The sequence below is a fragment of the Rhopilema esculentum genome, chromosome 14, assembly GCF_057945365.1.
Source record: "Rhopilema esculentum isolate cy_ngs chromosome 14, ASM5794536v1, whole genome shotgun sequence".
Classification (NCBI taxonomy): Eukaryota; Metazoa; Cnidaria; class Scyphozoa; order Rhizostomeae; family Rhizostomatidae; genus Rhopilema; species Rhopilema esculentum.
In genome coordinates, this window is record NC_142828.1 from 9,527,774 (window position 1) to 9,549,387 (window position 21,614).

General features: G+C 36.1%; 1 protein-coding gene across 1 annotated transcript; it reads left to right on the top strand.

The window, feature by feature from the left end:
* The first annotated feature begins 466 nt into the window (after positions 1-466).
* LOC135696230 (transcription elongation regulator 1) lies at positions 467-20,827 on the top strand. The gene is made up of 18 exons (XM_065215549.2): positions 467-610; positions 3,023-3,247; positions 3,642-3,956; positions 5,278-5,519; positions 5,719-5,948; positions 6,923-7,048; positions 7,724-7,978; positions 8,328-8,388; positions 8,633-8,798; positions 9,948-10,156; positions 10,780-10,930; positions 12,883-13,047; positions 13,714-13,935; positions 16,326-16,502; positions 17,271-17,351; positions 17,618-17,718; positions 18,440-18,500; positions 19,394-20,827. The coding sequence occupies exons 1-18, from the start codon at positions 527-529 to the stop codon at positions 19,613-19,615; spliced, it is 3,093 nt and encodes a 1,030-aa protein (XP_065071621.1). The 5' UTR covers positions 467-526; the 3' UTR covers positions 19,616-20,827.
* Positions 20,828-21,614: the final 787 nt, after the last annotated feature.

Consider the following 21,614-nt stretch of genomic DNA (forward strand, 5'->3'; position numbering starts at 1 on the left):
TATGTATCGATGAATGAAATTGATTTTTGCATTGTGCTTTGCATTGTTCTATTATAATATTTATGTTCATTAGAAAAAGGAAGATTATTATCCAATGCATTTCTTGTGTTTTCCTTAATTTCTTAGAATTTTACCCTAGGTTCCAGACTCACTCTATATAAAATAAGAGTAAACTTACTTTGTATAAAGTGAGTCTGGTAACCAGGCACAGATATCTATTCTATGACCCAGGGTATTAGAATTTAAAACTCTCGGACAAACTTAGATTTAGGACAAATTGAGCTACAGACGAGTCTTAGTCCGAAAGTTTCAGATTTAATGTAGATGAATAACTCAATTTGACATTTATTTCTACAACCAAAGTTGTTTTGACCATATCTTTAACAAAAAGTTATGTTTTCGAAAATATAAGGAATTTTTCTCGAAATCTGAGGAAATTTTCGTGCGAGTTCAAAGAAAATTTACATGAAGCAAGAAGAAAACTATTGAGCTCTCTCGAGTGTGAAGGGCCTGGGTTCTAACTTGCATGCTTGAAGGGCCTAAACAAGACCGCCATTTCGAACAATCTAGAAGCATTTTTAAAGCTGGAAAAATATCAGAATCACTGAAGGTATATATAAAATTAACTCATTTCTAAGGTAGTATGTTCTCTTAAATGCCACAGTATAAATGTTTCTTTCACAACTTCAGCACTTAACACAGAAAAGTCGAATGACTTTGGATTATTTATTGGGCCTAACCACTTTTTTCTGATCTAATTTTATTATTTGTCTCTTGACCGAATGAAAAAATATAAAAAGATGTAATTTTTTAGATAATAAACTATCAATTTAAATCTAGCTCAAAATAACTGGTCAAAGTTTAAAGTTTTTTATGTAAAAATTCTTTGGTTAGGTTTGGTCATATCACGAATTGATGTTTGAGTTTCTACCAGTTTTGAGAAAATATATACCATGACATACACTTTGGTGTATAGAACAGGTAACCTAAAATGGAACTTGGAAACCGTTTTTTCCACAGGGCTGGCTAAACGTATTTGAAAGTGGAGGGGCCATCCATGTTTATCCTACTACTTTAATTAAACCATAGTTAAAAATTAAAAATATTTGATTGCCTACATAGTCTGCAAGTGGGCAAACTGTAACTTCAAAGCCAATGTGACCCATTATTTTGTACAATACACAAATATTAAAAGGAATATATTTTAGAATATTAAGAGACTCAATTATTCTAAAATTTTAGAAGGCATCAGGATTAAAAGTCAGGCCCACAAAGTTCGCCAAAAGTATTATTGTTTGTTTAACAAAAGTTGCTTTCAATAATTACAAATTTTATATGGCTTTTTAGATTTCCAACAGGTCTGATTCCCATAAGTAATTCTACAACTTGATGCAAGTTTTAGGCGACATTTCAAAATTCTGCCAAAGATATCTTTTTGTTTTCTTATTCTGTGGTGTTGCTTAGGCTAAATGCTCTAAATGTTTTAGAATATCCAGCCTCAGAATAATAACACCAATAATTTGTTGTCTTTCAAGGTTGTTGTAAGGATACTTGAAGTTTCACAAAAGTACCACTTGTGTCTTGAAAATGTTCTACATAAGAAATTATAGAAAATAATAATCATCTTAGTAAACAGGGTAGGACCAGAAAATGGGTGTGGTCTGAAAGGTGTGTTGGACCCTCCATCTCATTTTGGTAGTAGTCAAATTTTTGGCTGGATCCACAGCAGAGGAACGGTCGCCACCATGGTTGACAGCAGGACAAATTTTAGAGATGTGGTATCTAAGGGATGGCCAGAAACTGTATCTAAAATGGATTTTGACTGAAGGAAAATGCGAGGAAATATTTTCAAGCTTTCTTATCAATGTGTCACATAATTTCGTCTATTGTAAATTCCGGTCTTGCAAATTTTTGGAATAACCTTTTCATGGTAGCTCGTGATCAAGCTTTTTTAGATTTAAAAAGGAGCCAAAATGAAGTGGAGGAGAAAAATAAATGAATCAAGCTTACAAAAAAACAAAACTTTCTGTCAACCAATAGACTTTTGGAGCCAAGTTTAGGCCATAGGAAAAACAAGACTTCATCATTTGGTGCAGGCACCAAGTTATTCTGAATCAGGTTTCTTGATCTATTTCCTAAGCCAAGCTTTTACTTGCTGTACAACTTGGACAATTACCAATTTTTTTGACCAAATCCCCATTTTAATTTACTTTATGTCTTCTTTGGTAAATTCATAGTTACCAAGCTGACAAGCTGAGGCTGAGGTCATATCTAAGAAATTACTAAGCATGGTTACTAACAGAATGGTAGACTAGATTTCTTTCCACTTTTGCCTAAAAAAATTATTTTGCTCTGCAGAAAAGTGGTGAGGCTTTGGCCCCTCCCCATGGCCCCCTGGTTTTGCCAACCCTGTTCTATATACCCCAAAGGGTGCACAGCCGCTTTTATTATGCATCAAACAGTGCAGACCAGTAGATGGTGATTCTCATTGGATTATGCAGCGGATATCTAGACATTATGTGCCAGTTATTAATCATTTATCACATTTTCTAAATGTCTAGTTGTGATTAAAATGCTAAGGATATCTGTTAAAATTTTGATTGTCAAAAATGATGAAATCTAAGCATTTAATTGTTCCTAAAACCATGAGATTGTACCTATATAGTCTCAGCCAAACAGTCCTTTCAATCAAAGATCATAGTAGATGTAAATTTCTGCATCACTTAGAACGCATAATGTAAATTTGCTATATCTGTGTCTTTCTCTCAAAACTAATATTTCATGGTTGAAAATCAAGGCAGAAGTGAATACTATCAAAATATTTTGCTTTGAAAATAATGCATTTCAAAATGTTATTTTTATCCTTCATTAGATCATACACATTCATTTTTTCATCTTCACCTTGATGTTTTTGGGTCATTGCAAGAAATATTAAAGCTGTCTAAGTTGAATATTAATTGTAGAACATGTTATATGAAGCTAAAACAATCCTTTGAAGACTTAACTTTATTTTATTTTTCAGAAAATGGAAAGAAGGCCACCACCAGCTCCTGCCAGGCCTCTTTTACCAAGACCACCATTTCCAAGAGATCTTCCCTTTGATGGAGGGATCCCTCCAAGAGGTCCTGAATTCAGACCAGGTTTCCCACCAGAGTTTGATGGAGCACATCATCCACAGCTGCATGGTGATGGTATGAACCCACCATTTAGAGAACCATTCATACCAAACAGAATGCCAAATTTTCAGGTTAATTCTCTTTGTCTTTTTATAAACTTTTGGATGTTTGGTTTGCAGGAGAGGTTTTCTACCTGCATATGCTCGATTTCAGATATTAAGCTGCCTAAGCTCACCTAATAGTTGATTTTGATCAACAAAATTTTTATGTTGACCACCAGATTCTGTTTGAAACACCTTTGATGAATTTCTTTTTCTGCTGACCTACCTTGAAAAACTCAATTTACCTTTATGTTTTACATTGGTGGATATATATGAACAAATTAAAAACCTTGTTATTTTTCAATGATTTCCCAATTCATATATTTGTTTGATAGGTATTTTTTGTATTCACATTATCAAATTGGAAGCATAGTATGTTTACTTTCATAATATGTTTAAATCAGTTTACTTTCAATACATACAGCGTCCACCCTTTGACCCCATGGTTGTTGGCCAGCCACCTTTCAATCAGCCCCCAGCAGCGATAGCCCCTCCTACACAGAATGTCACCGTTCCAGCACCACCAATAATAGACAAAGATGGAAACATGTGGCTAGAAGCCAGGTCTGCTGAAGGTAAAGTCTACTACTTTAACGCAAGAACAAGGGAGACTAGGTGGGAAAAACCTGAACTGCCACAGAAAGAAGGAGTGATATCTTCATCTGACCAGCAAAATGTTGAGCAAGATAAAAATGAACACAACAAGATGATTGAGGAAGATTCTTCTGCATCTTCAAAGGTATTCTAATGGATTAAGATTTTAACATATTAAAGCAATAATTAGATAAAATTTGATAATGGCGAGATATTTTGGCTTAAGGTTGCAGGTTTTTTTATAACAGGTTATGGCCATCTTTTTTCAGAAGTCTGGCCATCCATAGGAATTTTTGAGTATTTTATCCAGAATCAAGACAATCTGCAGAGAATGGCAAAAAGCAATTATAAAAATGTTAGTTTAATGAGCAACAGTGATCAAAAGTTGAAGAACAAGTCATTAAATGTTATATGATAGCTAATGATGCTGCAGACAGTAGTCCAACTTTAACACAAATCATAAACTGTATTTACTATTGAATATTATGCATTCCTGGTAATATTAGGCATGTGGCCGCACTGACATGCCTCTACACATGCCCAAAAGTCCACAGGCATGCTTTTGATGGCACAAACAGTGCCATGACTGACTATTCTATTTTTTCCTCTTTTCTTGTTTTAACTTCTTGCTAGTTTTCTCTAAGGTTGTTTTTTTTATTCTTTTGTGTGTGTAATCTTGATAGCATTTTTCGGGGAGGGGGTATAAACACTAAGGCCCTGTTTCCATTACACTCATTAACTAACAGATGTCAATAAATCAGGAAGCTGCCATTTCCTATATTCACAACTTTTTTGACACCAATAGCTGTCAAATTTACCCCCAAAACAAAGGATTTGTAATAATGATTCTGTAATTCGAACATGAATCAATCAGAACTTTTCTTTTTTTGCCTTGGCAAGGTTTCCTTTGAATTTAAAAACTACGCCGACATCTGACATCCGATAACAATGCAATTGTTTATAAAGAAGCCCCTAGTGAATTGGAGAATAAAGCAAAAGAAAATTCAGTTTAAAGATGAAACTGTGTTTGCGATAAAAAGTACGCCTTGAGAGTTCTAGCTGTGTGTGGAAGGGTGTGTGTGCGGTCGCACCCCTAATATTACCAGGACTGTACACAGTTTCCCCCTGTCTCTATTTCCAGATCATTTCATTTTCTTATTTTCTGGAACTATTGCCATTTCTCAAAATTGCAATGTAGTTTTGGTCAAACCGCAAACGAAGGTGTTTCCATTCCTCCTTATTTCAGGTTTTATGTGAGCTTTATTATCACTAACAATATTAGCAGTTTAGTTTTAAGTCAAAGGTTGGAGTGTTTAGCAACTTACCTAAATGTTTTTCAAAAACTTCCTTTGATGTCCTAGAAAACCTGAGAACGCATTTTATGAAACTGTGAAACAAAGAATAAATTTCTGCAAATTTTAGGATATGATAGTAATGACAATTTTGCAATTCTCTATCTATTCTAGATTCACCCAGATAGAGAGATAATGATTTCAAATGAAGAAACTAGCAACAAAAGTGCAAATGAGATGGACACAGAAAATGGTAAAAAAGACAATCAACAAGAAAATGAAACAAAAGCTGATGCAATCAAAAGCACACTTCCAGTTCTACCAAACTTTCCTCCACCTATGATGGTACCACCAAACAACAATCCAATTTTCACGCCCCCAGGCTTACACCCACCTGGATTTCCACCCCCACTAGGGTTTGTGTATTTATTTTGTAAATGAATATATTATATATTGTGAATGTTATTGTTTTGATAAAATATGTAAATGATGATATTAAATGCACAATCAACATTAGGAGACAGCTTAGGTTGACAACAATTGTGACGATGATGATTCTATTCTATAACATAAAGTTCATCAGTATGAATGGAAACCCTCTTCTCTCTTCGGCAGCAATTCTGGACCACCAGGCTTTATGCCAAACCAGCCTGTTCCAGGTATGCCGATGCCTCCTGTGCCGTTGCCAAACTTTCCAGGCTTTCCAATGCCCCCTGGAATGAGGCCACAAAAGCCCCCAAGTGACTGGACGGAACACCGACTGCCCGATGGGAAAATCTATTACTACAATTCCAAAACTCTGGAATCAACTTGGGAAAAACCAAAGGAGCTCATACATGACGCAGGTATCATAAATATTCGTTATTTTTGTACCTGATGACGTATTTTTGTTCTTTACTTTCCCTGGTGTATATGAACCAATCATCCCAACACTAAAGTTTTGAGCAAGCTGTTGTTTAAGCAGCAAATGCAGTCTACTTGAAGGTAAGAAAAGAAAATAATCAAATAGATTAAATTCTTTTACTAATGAAGGAGCGAATATTGAAAAAAGATAAAAATTAAGAAAATAATCAGTATCTAGATACAACTATAGGAGGAAAATGGATAGAAGTGTAATATTTCAAGTTTTCTCCTAGACTGACAGAATGAAGGCACCATTTTGTATAATGGAACATTATTACTAAGTTAATGCAAACATAATATGATATCTAGATCGTAGAAGTCTGGGTCAAAGTGAGTTTACTGCAAGAGGCTGATGAAAAATGGCTGCATAACAAGTTTGAACACAAAGAATTAGAGACAGTAGGTGCTAAAATGCGTGCACATCAAGTTAGCTAGTTAGTTTGGTATTTCGAAAAAATGTGGCTCAACTTGGAAGAGCTTTGGAAGTTAGCAACTAACTGCAATAATGAACATAACGCAAACTTTAGTTGAAAAAATATAAAAGTACAGCTAAATTATGAAAAAGGTTTTCAGCAAAGTGAAATACAAGCGAATGTTTCGACATTTTACAATTGATATTGATGCCGACGACCTCAGAATAATCAGAAATCTATTCTGGGAACAAACTCTGCCAATTAAAGTAAAAGACATAATAGCAAGATGCAATAAAATTGAAAGACAATAATGCTTTGCTAGATGCAATACCTAAGACAGGAATTCCTATTTACATCCGATGTCTATAAAGTATTGTATGAACATTTTGGGCCCCTTTTGGTGTATCAAATGTATGCACTTTGATATCCACTTTGATTATCAGGTTAGCTGTTTGTAGTCATTTCGTAATCTCGTTTTTAGGCAAATATGTATCTCTTTTTAGGCCCACAGCAAGGTGAAAAAGTCAAAGTGGAGAATAGAAATGCTATGGATGAAGATATTGACGGAGTAAGAATGGCCACTGAACCAGAGAGTAGAAGTAAAGAAGGCATAAATAAGGAGAAGCCAGGTATATGACAAAAAGGAATAATATTTGTGTCAAGTTCCATTGTAGACAGATATAAGAAGTGGCGGCATTGGGGGAGGGGGGTCAAGCAGGGCTTGGGGCTGAAGCCTAACACTCTAGATTTTGGTTAGTCCTCATTCCCAACCAGCCCTTTTGGCCTTTCTCGGCCTTTCAGTCCCTTTTGGCAGTACATTTGCTTCTGCTAAACCGTTTGTCTTCTTTCTTGTTAAAGTAGATTGGTCGACTAGGAATATCTAGACATAAATTTTCATGTGGAGTATACATGCCCCTGAAGCCCTCCTAGATGCGTGCAATTTCATTCTGTGTTTTTGCATTTTTCGTTGGCTGCTATCCAGAATACAAACGGAACGTTAAACTCGAGTGCCCCCCTGATAACAGTCAACGAAATTCGGAAAAAGGGTGTCATGAGAAGAGTGAAAATCAAACTCTGGTTTATATGATAAAACTCTGATATGTGATAGTTTTGATTCATTGCTACGAGATATTGTTTTTCCACAATTGTTTTTGCCCCATTGCGCATGTGCATATAATGCACTTTTCTCATTGGCTTGGAGAATGAGATAGCCGTGAATAATAGCTATCTAGACTTGTCTCCCGAACAGCATTTGTATTGCACTGATCAATTCAAGTTGACAAACGTTGTTTATGTCTCTATAGGGTTTAAACCAATTCAGAATGCGATGGAGCACAGTTTTAAGACAGAAGACAACAAGGAAAAAGGCGAAACTGGAAAACCGGTTGCTAGTGCGGTTGTGCCGGGTACAGGGTGGCACGTTGTTTGGACAGAAAACTCGCGGCACTTCTTTTTTAACCCAACTTCAAAAACATCGATTTGGGAAAAACCGGTTGAGCTTGAAAGCGATCCGAGAATTGACGAGATTATAAAAGCAGGACCCGATGGAAGGAAAGAGGGTATAGTGTTGTTATTTGTTATTTTGTGTTCAAAGAGGCAAGGAAGGAAGTAAGAAGAGGTGTTTCTGCGTCATGTTTGTGAACGTGGTGCTAGAGACCAAAACGGAACAGTGAAACCCGTGTTATTAGGAAAACTATATAAAAAATGAAAACGGCTTTGAAAAAAAGCAAATATTTAACAGCATGCTGATGCAAAATCAAAACACAGTCTCTTTGATTGATTTGCTGAATCTCCATTTACTTCCAATGAAATTCATGTTAATGCTTTTCAGATTAGAGCTTGTTGATAGTCTCTAAATTGTGTAATGGGATAGCAACTGCGCCTTCTAATAATTGTTGTTATTTCCAGATTTAAAAAAGCCAAGTGACGGTGTCATTGCTGAAAGCGAACCAGCTCCAAAAAAGCCCAAGTAAGTCTAACACTTTTTCATTTTTGAAGATGGCACGAAATCGCGGAAACATTTTTCAGAGTATAAACGTAACCAGAAAATTCATATCCAGATGTAGATCGAAAACAGTGTTAGAGGAAGAAAGACGCGTTTATCAGCCGTACACTGAGGTGATTTAAGAAAGCGGTATTTCACAGTCTTAAGCTAGTCTGATCCTTATTGTACATTATAACGATGATTAATGGTTTGTTTTCCCATTCTACAGAATCGAAGAAGGGATGGCCGATGCTGGTCAAGATCAAAGCCATGATAGTAAAGAAACCGATGAGAATGGTGAACTCCAAGATGAGCAAGACGCAAAAGTAAAGAAGCAATCGATGAGTCTTGAGGAACGCATGGCTGAGTTTCGCATTCTCTTGCTGGAAAAACAAGTAGGTGAACATAATGAATACGTTTCTTTCGATCCACACCTGGATAGAAATTTTCTGCTTACGCAAACTCAAACTTAGGCCCAAATTACATTGAATTTCTTGCATGAAGAATGAAATCATTTCTCCAGAAAACGGTTAAATGTAATTAAATGTGACTTTAACACGGCGTTTAAATCTAATGCCGCATCAAATAGTTGAGTGCGGCATTAGTTCACCAGCCCTCGCTTAATTCACCAGGAGTGTGCCTTGCTATAAACAGTCGTATTAAGGCTGCTTGGTCCATGGGTTATATGACAGCCCTCTCTGATTTTGCTTGCCATTCTCGAAATCTGCATCTGTTCCCAGCAATTTCATTTGATATTGCTGCCCTGTTTGGGGTAATGTTGGTGAAACCTCTCTTGACAAACTTCAAAATTTCAGAACCGTGCAGCCAGAACAGTTACAAGATCTCAATATGATCAACCAGCCTTGCCAATCATTCGTGTTCTTGGATGGTCCACAGCCAGGTAGTTACTTGATCTTGAAAAACTCAAGATGGTTTTCAAATCCCTGAATGGTGGGGCGCCGTCCAATATGAGTGGCATGCCCACTAGGGTTAGCGAAACAATCCCTCGCGTACTGCGAAATTCTAATATCAACTTAAGAACTCCAAAGTTGAGCACATCATCAGGTCAGAGATGTTTCTCATATAGAGGAGCGAGTATCTGGAATGGGCTAAACGCTACAGCAAAAAGTCAACCAAACCTAAGAAAATTAAAAGAAGATCTAATAGATTCCAGCATTGCATGAGTCGCAATATTATTTTTCAAATGTTAATTTTTGTTTTAATCTTGTTTCATTTAATCTTATTGTATTATACTGTATTTATAATATTGATTTTAATAATACTGAGGGGCTACCTTGCCTAAAAAATTGAAAATTAATTGAAATGAAATGAAAATTTTTGTGCGCATTCGCTGACGATGGCCGTGAGAAAGAAGCAGAATTTTATCGACGTTTAAATCAACTTTCGCATTTAGTCACACAATTGCCAAATAAAATTCAATTTGATTCGACTCTGCAGAAATTCGGTGTTTAAACTGGGCCTTATGATGAAGCAGTGTTGTTTGTACGATGGTCTATAATGAAAGATGATTTCATATCTCTAAGGTTTCAGCCTTCTCCACTTGGGACAAAGAACTGCATAAGATCGTATTTGACTCTCGTTACCTTCTACTGTCGATGAAAGAGCGAAAACAAAGTTTTGAGAAGTTTGTTCGATCAAGAGCTGATGAAGAGAGAAAAGAGCGGAAGGTCAAGCAAAAGGAAAAGAAAGACGAGTTCAGAAAGTTGATGGAAGAAATTGTCTCAAGCGAAAGGTTAGTGTTAAAAATTGGTTAAGAACAGTTTGCTACACACAGAACAGTCAGCAAAATAAACCTCAAAATAGGTCATTTTGATAGGAAACCCTTTGATCGAAAATCTGTAGACATGTTGTTATTCGTCGAATTATCCTGAGAGCTTTCTTGATATTTCTAACCCTCATTTCTTTCAAGTTATTTTTTGTCACTTCTCTCGATTTGCCCTTCTCTCGGAAACTGTTCCTCGAGATTTTAGGCTAAATTTCTCCCTCGGTTGATTGATGGGTCTGCAAGGAATGCCTACTGCTGTTTCATATCTAAATTGCTTATCCCTGTAAAGTTTATTTTACCCGAAATATAAGGGCAAGTTTGTCTAAACGTAAGATTTGGTATTTGTCCCAGCTTTTCGTATGATGAAAGCTATGTTTGACTAATTCAAGTTCATGCTCTTTTTATACCACGTATGTGTTAGTTGTAATGATATCGTCCTAGTACACATTGCTGATATGTGAGATGCCTAATACCCATGGCTGACAATAATTCGTTCGTTCTTGGTAGAGAGAGGTTCTCTGTTCGTTGTATATCCGTTGTATATATGTTTTATCACAGCGATTGTTTCTAACTTTTCTTTCTGTTGTTAGGACAACATTCAGTGAGTTTACGTCAAAAGCCGCGAAGGATCCTCGCTTCAAGTTAATTGACAAGGCGAGAGAAAAAGAAGGGATGTTCAATGAATTTATGATAGAGTATCGGAAAAGTCAAAAGGAAAGAACGATGGTCGAAAATAAGAAAGTAAGTTGTTTGTTTTCATTTGTATGAACGGACCTGCTCAGAGAGAAGCGAAAGAAAGGACAGCTTTTGAGAGATGAGGTCTTGTGCTTGCCTAGTTGTTACAATGTGGTAGGGCTCTCCAGAGTGCTCTTTTTAGACGTAGGTCTTTCACAGCCCTGCTTGGTTTTTCGTCATATTTTAAAGCAAGTCTGTTGGAGACAGCTCTTAAATTTTTAACAGGTATCCAGGTTACCCCGTGTAAATTCGATTTCTACTGGGAAAAGATCTTAGTCAACAACTTTGTTATTTTTTGGGGATTATGTCGTGAGTGAATGTGTGCCCTACCATAGCAGGCAAGCAGCTAAGACCTTGTACGTACTGCCAGCAGGTCGAAGAAAGAATTTTTGTTTCATTGTGTGTGTGTGTGGCTATCTAGAATTTTAAAAAATTTTGTGTTTTTTCCAAGTGACTAGCTCAAAATAGATCAAGTTATCACTGTCATTTAGCATTTTATAGTTATTAAGAATTATGTTTGGCCAAGAAATTATAGAAAAAGGTCTAGATGGAAGTTTAACGAGAATATGATAATTATTTCTTGCTAGTGGGGATGAAGTGGGAAAAGGGTCCTGAATCTTTAATGTCATGCAGCCCTTAGATCTGAGATTGGCCTAAATTTGATCCATTCTTGAGCTTGTCATTTGCTTATTAAATAACATACTATATGATGGTGAAATGCAATTAAATTCGACGTCAATGGAGATTTATTTGGCTCTTTGCTTTTTGCCTTTTTATTACGACTCATTCAATAATTTATTACACACTGTTATGCAGATAATACAACCGAATTGTGTTATGTTGAGTTATAAAGCACTTTGCGGCAATCAAAGGTAAATTCTGCTTCAGTTTTACATAGCTTCATAACAGTGCAAAAAATTGTGTAATTTCTTAACGTATTTGAAAGAATTATTTTGAATAAAGTTTCCTTTCTGATTAAATTGCTAGCAAAACCTTGGTTCGCTTTAAAGATATTTCACTAACGGTGGCATAATCACCTTCACCCACAATCCCGAACCCCACACAAGATATTCGTTCGTTCATTTATAACTTTTTGTCAAAATACTGCATATAATAGTTGTAGGAATTAGAGGCGTTGCCCCTTTTAACAAGCCCTAAGACCTATAGTTGTTTCTTTAAAGCCATAAGAAGTCACTACATTTGTAATTATAGTGGGCAAGATTGCTGCAAAATGACGGATTGTATCAGTGCTCTTTCTGGTGTTCTAATTAAGCAGTGTATAAATAGTTTTTTCAATCTCGTGGTTACTTCATGACCACGCTTATTGACTTCCTCAATATCTGTGCCAGCCCCTTTTTTGTCAAGTCACAAAACTTAATCGCTTCTGTATATATTCAAACTTGCGTCAAGAGTGATGCAACAAAACGCGCAATTATGTGCAATACCATGTAGCTATTATTTTCAGCAAATAGACAGAAATGCTTAAGAGATGCTGTATCAAAGGTTTATAGTCGACGAGCTCTTTGACCTCGAATTACACTGAAAAGGGAACGTCGATTACGAGAAAATTTGTTCAATACGTCATTCTTGACATTTGATAGCTAGCGATAATTTTTGTAATTTTCTTGGTTTTTCTTTCATGTTCTTTTCAGTTCTATGTAGTGTCATGACCTGTCAGAGTCAATTCAGTGTTTTGCCCTGTGCTTGTCGTGTGACATCACATCCTTTTTGCCGTGTCGTGCCATTTTGTGTTATTGTCTTGTATTCGTTTCGTGTCATTTCGTGTAAATGTATTCTCATTCAGTTATCCATCTTATGTTTCATTGATTCTAATTTCAGTTTATCTTTTCTTCAGAAAACCAAACAAGTGTGTGTAATTCCTCCAGTTGAAACTTAGAGGTAAGACCACAATTCTTTGCTGAACAATAAATCTCATATTTTGCTTTATTTCTTGACAGGTTAAGAATGAATTCTTTGAGTTGCTTGGCGAGCTAAAAGGCCTAGATAAAAAATCTGATTGGAGAAAGGTTAAGGCATCCATAAGAGGCGACCCTCGTTATGAAGCAGTTGGCAGCAAGCACCTTAGGGAAGATTTATTCACAGAATATGTTTCTCGAAAAATAGTAAGTATTTTATTTTTCATTTTGAAGTTTTTACATCGAGATAGCTGTTCTTTCTAAAAAGATTTATAAGAATAGTGACGGATGATTTAATGACGGTTGATTTACAATTTTGCACTTGAAGGTAAACAGATCCGAAGAAAAGACAGTCAAAAAAGATCTTTTGTTTTTGTAAAGAAAAAAACTAAAACAATAGCCTCTGTTGACCGTCTTCTGCAGTTTAATTTTCTACCTATAACTGTTTTTTATTGTCAAAGCATCTTAAGATATTGTAGTTCACAGTTTTTGCAAAGATAGTTACAAATAGATATCAAGTTATTTCTAGGAGGGGCTAGAATGATGATGTAGGCCTAGGCCTAGGTTCATTATATTTTTATACATGACTTTGACATGCTCGAATACTTAAGAGCTATACATCGATGTATGTTGTTACGTGAGGCGTTCTAATTATTGGCACGGAAGAGGTTAGACAGCGCCACGATTTGCCCGTCTTGCTTTCAGTGGCATCAGAAATCGGTTTGTCAAGAACTGGTTGCAAAAAATGAAATTAGATTACCAACCATTATTTTGTTATTTAATACCTTCGAAGCGTATTTTGTACGGAGCTCAGAAAGTAGAACTGGTAGTAAAATATCTGTGATCATGTTAATTTGTTTTGTTTCGCGTTAGACTGAATCGAAGGAAAACGACCATATCAAAGAGCAGCTAAGAGAAATACGAAATGATGATGAACGAAACGAAAAGCAGCATCGAGTGGAAGCGAGTATTAAGCAGAGAGAGGAAGAAGTTCGTGCCAAAAAAGAAGAGATTGAGAAGGACAGGCGTAAAGAAAGAGGGGTACATATGCATGAGAAGGCGGTAGAAAATTTCTTGGCTTTACTTACAGACATGGTGAGTTGGAGAGGTTTGCTTCCTATTCAACAGTGTTTTACAATGTCAAGGCGCTCAATGATTGTAAGACACTTTTTTACAGAGTGGTACACTTTGAATATGAAATCTGCAATATGTGATTTTATGACTTGTTGGCACTTTCTGCTCAACAAGTAAAATCTAGTTTATATCTATTGCTTTTTTTATTCCCAAGATTTCAAAAGGAAAGGTTGTTAAGGCTCTAGAAAATCTTCATAAGTGTTTCAACTAAGGCTGTTTCATCATCATCAGCTACCATGACCTTCCAACTATCCCAAAATCTGAGTTTTGGTTAATAATAATAATAATAATAATAATAATATCATATTTATACAGGTTAACTTTGGTCAGCAACAACGTGCTGTTATCAATAAAGGACCTGTCTAAAATATACATGGATTACCGAAATAAAAATTATATACATGATGAAAATGAAATCTTAAAAGTCGAAGTTAAAGTTTTTACAAAAAGTCTTAAATCTTAGAATTGAAGTTTCACACTTCATTTCGTCTGTTAGTTTATTAAAAATCTTTGCTCCTTGAAAGTAAAAGGCCTTCTTGCCTGCTTCTGATTGTACTTTGGGCAAAACAATATTTTTTGCATTGGCACGAGTACACTGCCTGTGTTTTACTCTAGTGAAGTAGTTTCGAAAGGCGTGTGGCGATACGCTATTCAAACTTTTGAAAACTTCAAGAGCACACATCTTGTTTCGTATACTACTGACTTTCTCCAGCTGTACACTGTCCCTGTTGCCATTTATTACTTTCAGTGCTCGTCTCTGAATGTTCTCACACACCATCTTTTTTGATGGTGCCATGTGAAGGAACACATTGTTACAATAAAGCAGAATTGGTAAAATTGTTACTTTGTAAATTGTTTCTGCTGTGTAAGGACTTATATTATGCCGTATACGCGACAATAACTTTACTCTAGATGTGGCTTTTTTTATTGTTTTTTCGAAATGATCAGAAAATGTCAGGTTCTTGTCCATCTTTACTCCTAGATATTCGTATTCTTTAGATTCTGTGATCTTTGTGTTATTGATCTTGATCTCCATAGGTTTTGATTTCGAAGTTCTCTGGTGTGTACCATAAAGGACGCACTCGGTCTTTGTCTTTTTAAGATTAATAACGAGATTATTTTGCTGAAGCCAGTAAGCAATCTGTTTTAGATCACTGTTTAACTTTTCTTCGGTTTGTTGCATGGTCATAGATAAAACTAAGGGGCTAATAGTAGAGATAAGCCCCCAGAACCACCTCTACAGTGTTTTTAGAGGGACACCATCCCTCTTTCCAGGAGTTCACAGCCCGAAGCCGTTGACCCCTGGAGTCGTAGCTCATCCGCCCTCCTTGCCGGTCTCCCGCTGAGTTAGCCGTTGGCCATCGCTCGTAGCCCTGAGCTAGGGAACCCTGCCAGGTGGTACCAGTCGGGTCAGGCTGGACCTGTAAGCTAGTGGAGGGAAGGGACGATTTAATTCCCCATTCATGTCCTGTCGGAGCATGCCACTGCCCTGAAGGCTGTTTCAGAGATCATTTTTAATAGACTTTGGTTGAAGATTATAATTGTCTAGTCTATAAACTATAAGTGAATTTATACCTGTAAGGGGAACGTATAAAAGGCACATTGTATCTTAAAAGGTAGAGAAGGATTTCGTTTGGAGGATTAGATGTCCCTAAGTTGTTACTCTGTGTATTACGCTTATAGCGATATTCGGGCAACCGATAAACTACTTGGAATGTCTTTTCTGGTTAGTAGAGGTCTAGTTGCATCCCTTTTGTTGAAGCAATCGACAAAATTGTTATTTTCTGGGTATGTGTGAGGCTCCCTTGAAAAGAGACATCTATGTGCAAAATTTCTTTTCTGAAATTTGACTAGTCCAGTCGACTTTTTAGATTTTTGACAGTCAGCGAATGTGAAGTTATTTTATTTTCTAACATGACAAAATCCTGGTCATGTATTCAAGTTGTTTCAAGGCACTGGTATTGTTATTAATAGTGTCTCTTTTTTAGTTTTTGGCTCTTATTTTATCAATTTTTTATACTTGAAAGTCATTTCTGTTGCTTTCAATATTCTTCGGTTTGAAAAAGTTTTTGAAGGTACAAAATATGAAAATAGCTTTGAAGAAAGCAAACATTTTACAACATACTAAAAGCTTTTTCGTCTGACAATCTTTGAGAGTATACAGTGGTGGTTTTAAGAGGGGGTCCAGGGAGGCCATGGCCCCAGGCCCCGCGCTTATGATAGCCAAAAGGGGCCCCACACCTAAGAAAAAAGATGGAAATTGTAAAGAACAAGGTCCCCGCAGTCCCTAAAACCGCCACTGAGAGTATATTGCTGGAATTCTTCGATTTATTTCAATGCTCTTCTACAAGGTACGGGATCCAGAAATTTCGTGGAAGGAAACCCGGCGATTTCTTAGAAAAGATCCAAGATGGGATGCGCTTGAAGTACTTCCGAAGCCGGAGAAGGAGAAATATTTCAAGGAGCACATCGACGAGCTGAACAAGAAGAGAAAGAAGCAGTTTTTGAAGATGCTAGACGAAAACGAGGTTGCTATTTTGTTATTATTTTACGTACTAATGTGTGTGGGGCAATTTGCCTTTCAACCCAGCAAAATCTCCTTTTTTGTCAAAAGACTTGACCCCCCGGATGAAAAGGTCAAGAAAACATACCAGTCTAATTGAAAAAAAGAACTTAATGAATCTCTAGTTTTCACAAGCATCAACGTATATTTGTACCATTCTATAAGCGAAGAGCGTTGCTTTTTCGGTATATTAATTTCCGAATAAAGAACTGCTGTTGTTACGCAACAAATATTGTTTACCGTAATATAGAAAGCAACAAACCATTATATGATATTTTTTGTCAACTTTGGATATAATACAGCCTTCTCAAAGCTGAATAGAATTATTATTCTATGGCCTTCTCTCGAGTTTGTGAAATTACAGATCACCGTACGTATAGATGGATACTATCCTGTTTGTTATAGCTCATGTGTTTGGTAAACTCCTGATGCACACTAAACCTCTGCAGTGCTTTCTTCACTTGGTTGTCATTGGCAACCAGGACACTGCAACTTCGTCTTGTTGTGAAAAATGATACCATACTCGAATACACTCATTGATACTGGGATCTGGTTATTGCCCACCAGATCTCTTTGCCCTAGTAGAAGAATTTCTTTTTACAGCTGATTTGATTATGACCAAGGATTTGTTGATAGAACATTAAAGACGCTGTTTTGTATACTCGAGCAGGAACCCTCAATACACTGGCATCTGTATCTTACCTTTTTTGCAAGATGTATTTATCATTTTTAGTTACCTTTGGATGCACAATGGAAGGACGTGAAGAAAGCGATGAGACAGGACTCAAGATACGAAATTTTCCCAACTAGTGAGGTAGGAAAGATCTACTTCTGTCTTTAAATCGGTGTCATATTTATGCTAGTGACTGGTTAAGCATGCTCGATCGTCGTTTAAAATGGCCTCTTAACTCACGAGCCCCAAGACTAGGCCCATAAAACCTTGCTCGAAGGATTCAGTATTGCACTAAAGATACTTTGTCTCGCTTTCCTCTCATACTGTATACTGTATACCAACAGTGGTTTTTATGTACCAAATGTGGAAAATTCATTTCTTAAGAGAACTTGTTTCTCTCTTTTCAGGCACGAGAACAGGTTTTCAACGATTACATGAGAGAAAAATACAAAACTGCAAAGGAGCACTTCAGAAATCTTCTAATGGAAACGAAGCTCATCACTCACAAGTAAGTCTCGATCTGGTCCATTTTCATGTGATTTGGTTCATCTTGTTGCTTTGAAATGTAGCTAGTTGGAAACGAAAAGATGCCTTACGTCTGCATGGTGATATTTGCCGAGCTTTCACTCAATCAAATCTTATCCAACTGGCGTTTTCGGTATCATGATATGGAACTTTTCAATTATGCTACTGTCAAACAAAACTGTCCTTTAATTATGCTAAAATAGTCGTTCTCTGTAAAATCTGATAGGTTAAATCAAGCTTTCATTTTATGTTATTGAAGTGCTAAAATAAACAACATAATTCCTGTATCAAGTGTACAACACTACACATTGGAAGCCGACATTTTACACTCTAAAACACAATTTTATCTCCTTTTTGACATACCTTAATTTTTCCTTAACTACGATGCTCTTGAAAATTAGGATTCTGGGCCTAAAATTTTGTTTAAATTGTTCTTAAGAATAAAGTTAAATCAAAACATTCTAAGAAATATTACCTAATTTATCCTCTCAAGTTATCATTCGACCTCTAATGAAATATTTAGTATAGCATGACTGTTGCTTCGTCAAAATTGAATGTTATCCAAAGACTTTTCAAATTTCAAATTAAACAATTAGAAGCATGGAATTGCTGTTTATTTATTGTATTTGTTTTTGAAACTAAAATGGCCATGGCAGGAAATTGTGGGCTTATGTTTTAACCTTCTGGCATTTTATATTTTTCAGGACGAAGAAAAAGATTGAAGAAAACGCAAATCATATGAAAAGCATTATCGAAGTTCTAAAGGTAAGATGAATAGTTATGATTAGATTTATATATGTTTGTAGTAGACATCTTAGCAGCCAAGCAGTGTCAATAAAACGTACGCGGTACCAATCAGGATCGGCGTCTCAAACTTTTTTGTTAAGCGGAAAATTGAATTGTTTATTTAGGACATGCTGGAAGCATGTTGTCTAAGCTCACATTCTCTTAGCTCGGCTCGTTTTTTTTCTGGCCACTTGATAACGAGTTCAAGCTCGAAATGTCGTGTTTTGAAATATCCTCTTGACTTTGTCAATCTTCAAAGAGTTTATGTTTAATCTTATGTTTGAAACTGTTGATGTTCTTTGCAGATTTACCGACCCATCTCTCCCCATACTTTAAAAGGGGAGACTGTATTGCAGAGAAAGGCAATCATTCAAGATTTATGCTTATCCCCTCCCCCAACTTGAACTATTTGTAATGACTTCAGATATAAGCATTTTTTTATTCTGGTAAAAAATTCCAAATACGTGTCGTATATAAATGACAGTGCACAGCTACTTACCCATACATTTGGAAATCGAAGCTTAGTATGAAACAGATTTGTATAACAAATCTCGTATGTCAAGAATAATAAGACCACAGACCCTACTGGGCACCTGCTTAGACAATATTTTCCTCTGTCTTATTCGTTTTAAGATTAATTCAGATTTCATTATATTTTCATTCCTGTAAGACCTTATTATATCTTTCTCTCCCCTACCCTGTTTTCGATGATTTCTAAATATCGTGGGTCTATTTTCAAGATGATTCAGTAACAGTTCTCTTATGTATGCATAGGTAACAGTTATTTTGTTAGAACCTCTTAATGTTTCTTACCTCTTTTTAATTACTTTTTAGTAAGCATATTAAGACTAGAGATATTTTTTATGTTTTAGAAAGATCAGAGGTATTTGATACTAGATCCTGTCCCAGAGGACAGGGAACGAATTATGCGACATCACATAGAAGATTTGCACCACAAAGGTACACCCCCACCGCCCACTGCCACAGACCCATCCGAAAGGTACAAAAAAGAATGGTCACTTACATCGAGAGGAAAGTTTCCGGACAGTGGTTTTGACAGTAAGGATGACTGGTATGCTAAAAGAAAGCTATAGTGATGTCACTGAGATGTTCAGAGAAGCTGATTTTAGCAGGCAGATAGCCTTTCAGGATAGAGGCTTTGTAGCTTTGGAACCTTTAACAGGCATGATGTTTTTGCTATGCTAGATTCTTTTAAACATGTAAGATAGTACAATAGCCTCATGCAATAGCAGTTTGTCTTTCATTAAACACAGTAATAAGCACAGGTTCTGGCGAGTATTTTAGCCTTGCTAGGCTTACAGATAAATACATTAGTGCTCAACCCACCTGTATCCAATTATGTAACTTTCAATTTTAATTAGTTCCAAGTTCTTACTTATTCAGTACTTGCTCAGATATGCAAGGGTAAGACCGACATTGGAAATCCCATTCTAACGAATCAGCTCTCGAATTACCTTCTCGTTGTAATGGATTAGAAATTGTAGGTTTCGGCTTTATTCGCTTTGTATTTTTGGCTGATAAAGAAACATTTTCCATAATGGTTTTGGCTTGGATTTCTATGTACATGCGTCGTATCTTTGAATACAAACTACAGGAAATATTGACATGTTATTTTAAACAAACAGGGACCGGCAGGTATTTCGCTATTTTATGTCAATAACAACGTTTTGTTGATTGTGCAAGGCAAGTTCTATCTTGATCAAAATTACCTTGGACAAAATTTTTGGGGCAAACTTTTTAAAAATAGGAGAAAATAGGTGTAACAGAAATAGCCTTACCCCCTCCTTATCTCTGCAAATCAATGTTGGAGTTGTAGCTACAGCATCTAAGAGCAATTCAATCGCTCCAACATGGAAATGGAGGGCTAGTAGAGAGTTTTAGTTTTTTGAAATGGAATTATTTTTCGAAAATCTCAACCATCTTTGTCCTTTATCTTCAGAATTTGGGAATCAAATCATTAGAAAAATCATACACGTGTAAAATAACAACTGGCTTAGTCCGTAAATGTCTTTAAATTAGAAGAATTTGTCTGGGTAGAGGATTTTGTGAATGCTGTATGGCATTATAACGGATTTCGGTAAAACCTTTTCAGCGATTTGACCATCACGCACAGGATAACCATGAAATAATCACATTTAATCAATCTCTTGATTATTAGCGGCCTTTTATCGATTATTTCGTCCGTTTAATAATGGATGTGGTTAGAATTCGGCTCGCTTGAAATAATAGAACATGTATGTCAAATGCATGTATGATTTATGATGAAAACCGCTAAAAGGAATGAATGAATAATTTTTCCTGCTCCGGTTCTTACTATATACACGTCACAATTAAAAATTAACTAATCCATAGCAAGCAAACGAGATCTGAAAGTTTTTAACTGTGTTGCTTCTCGAAGTTTTTATCAAAAGATCATCTGAACAGTGGTTCGAAGATTGTCTCTTAGTCATGTTAATGAAATGTAAATGTTATGAGAAAGTCAATTGATGGTCAATTTTCGAGGTTCCTATGGAGCAATTTCTAAAAGTAGTTTGTCATCCAAGGTCCATGCCAATTGTTATAATTGCATGCATATCTAGATATTCTTATAAGAATGAACTATAACAGTTTGAGCTCATTTTTACAACCCCCTCCAACTCCCCTCTTAAAAAAGGTGAATTTCCGTTCGGTTGTCGTGTTTAGGCCTTACTTTATTCAATTCAGGATATAGGTTGAGAGAACTATGTTTAAATTCTGCCGACCCACAGTTGTTGTTCCGTGCATTTTGTTCTGTTTGTGAAATTCTTTAAGCAATGAAAAAACAGCAACTACAACAAGATTCTTAAAATTGATTTCGTCCGACAAATACGGGAAATCCCGTCAAATAACAGCCGACTTTTTCAAGAGTCAGATTGTTATTGGGTCTTATTTAAAAGTGTATTTGTCATTTCAGCGAAACAGTTTCTGATTCCAAGGGGTATTGTCTTTGCATTCTTGTGACAAGAAGCCCATACTAAAAATATGCTTCGATACGATTTTATATCTTAGGCACCAAATTGTTTGAAAATAACCAATGCATGGTTTGTATCAATG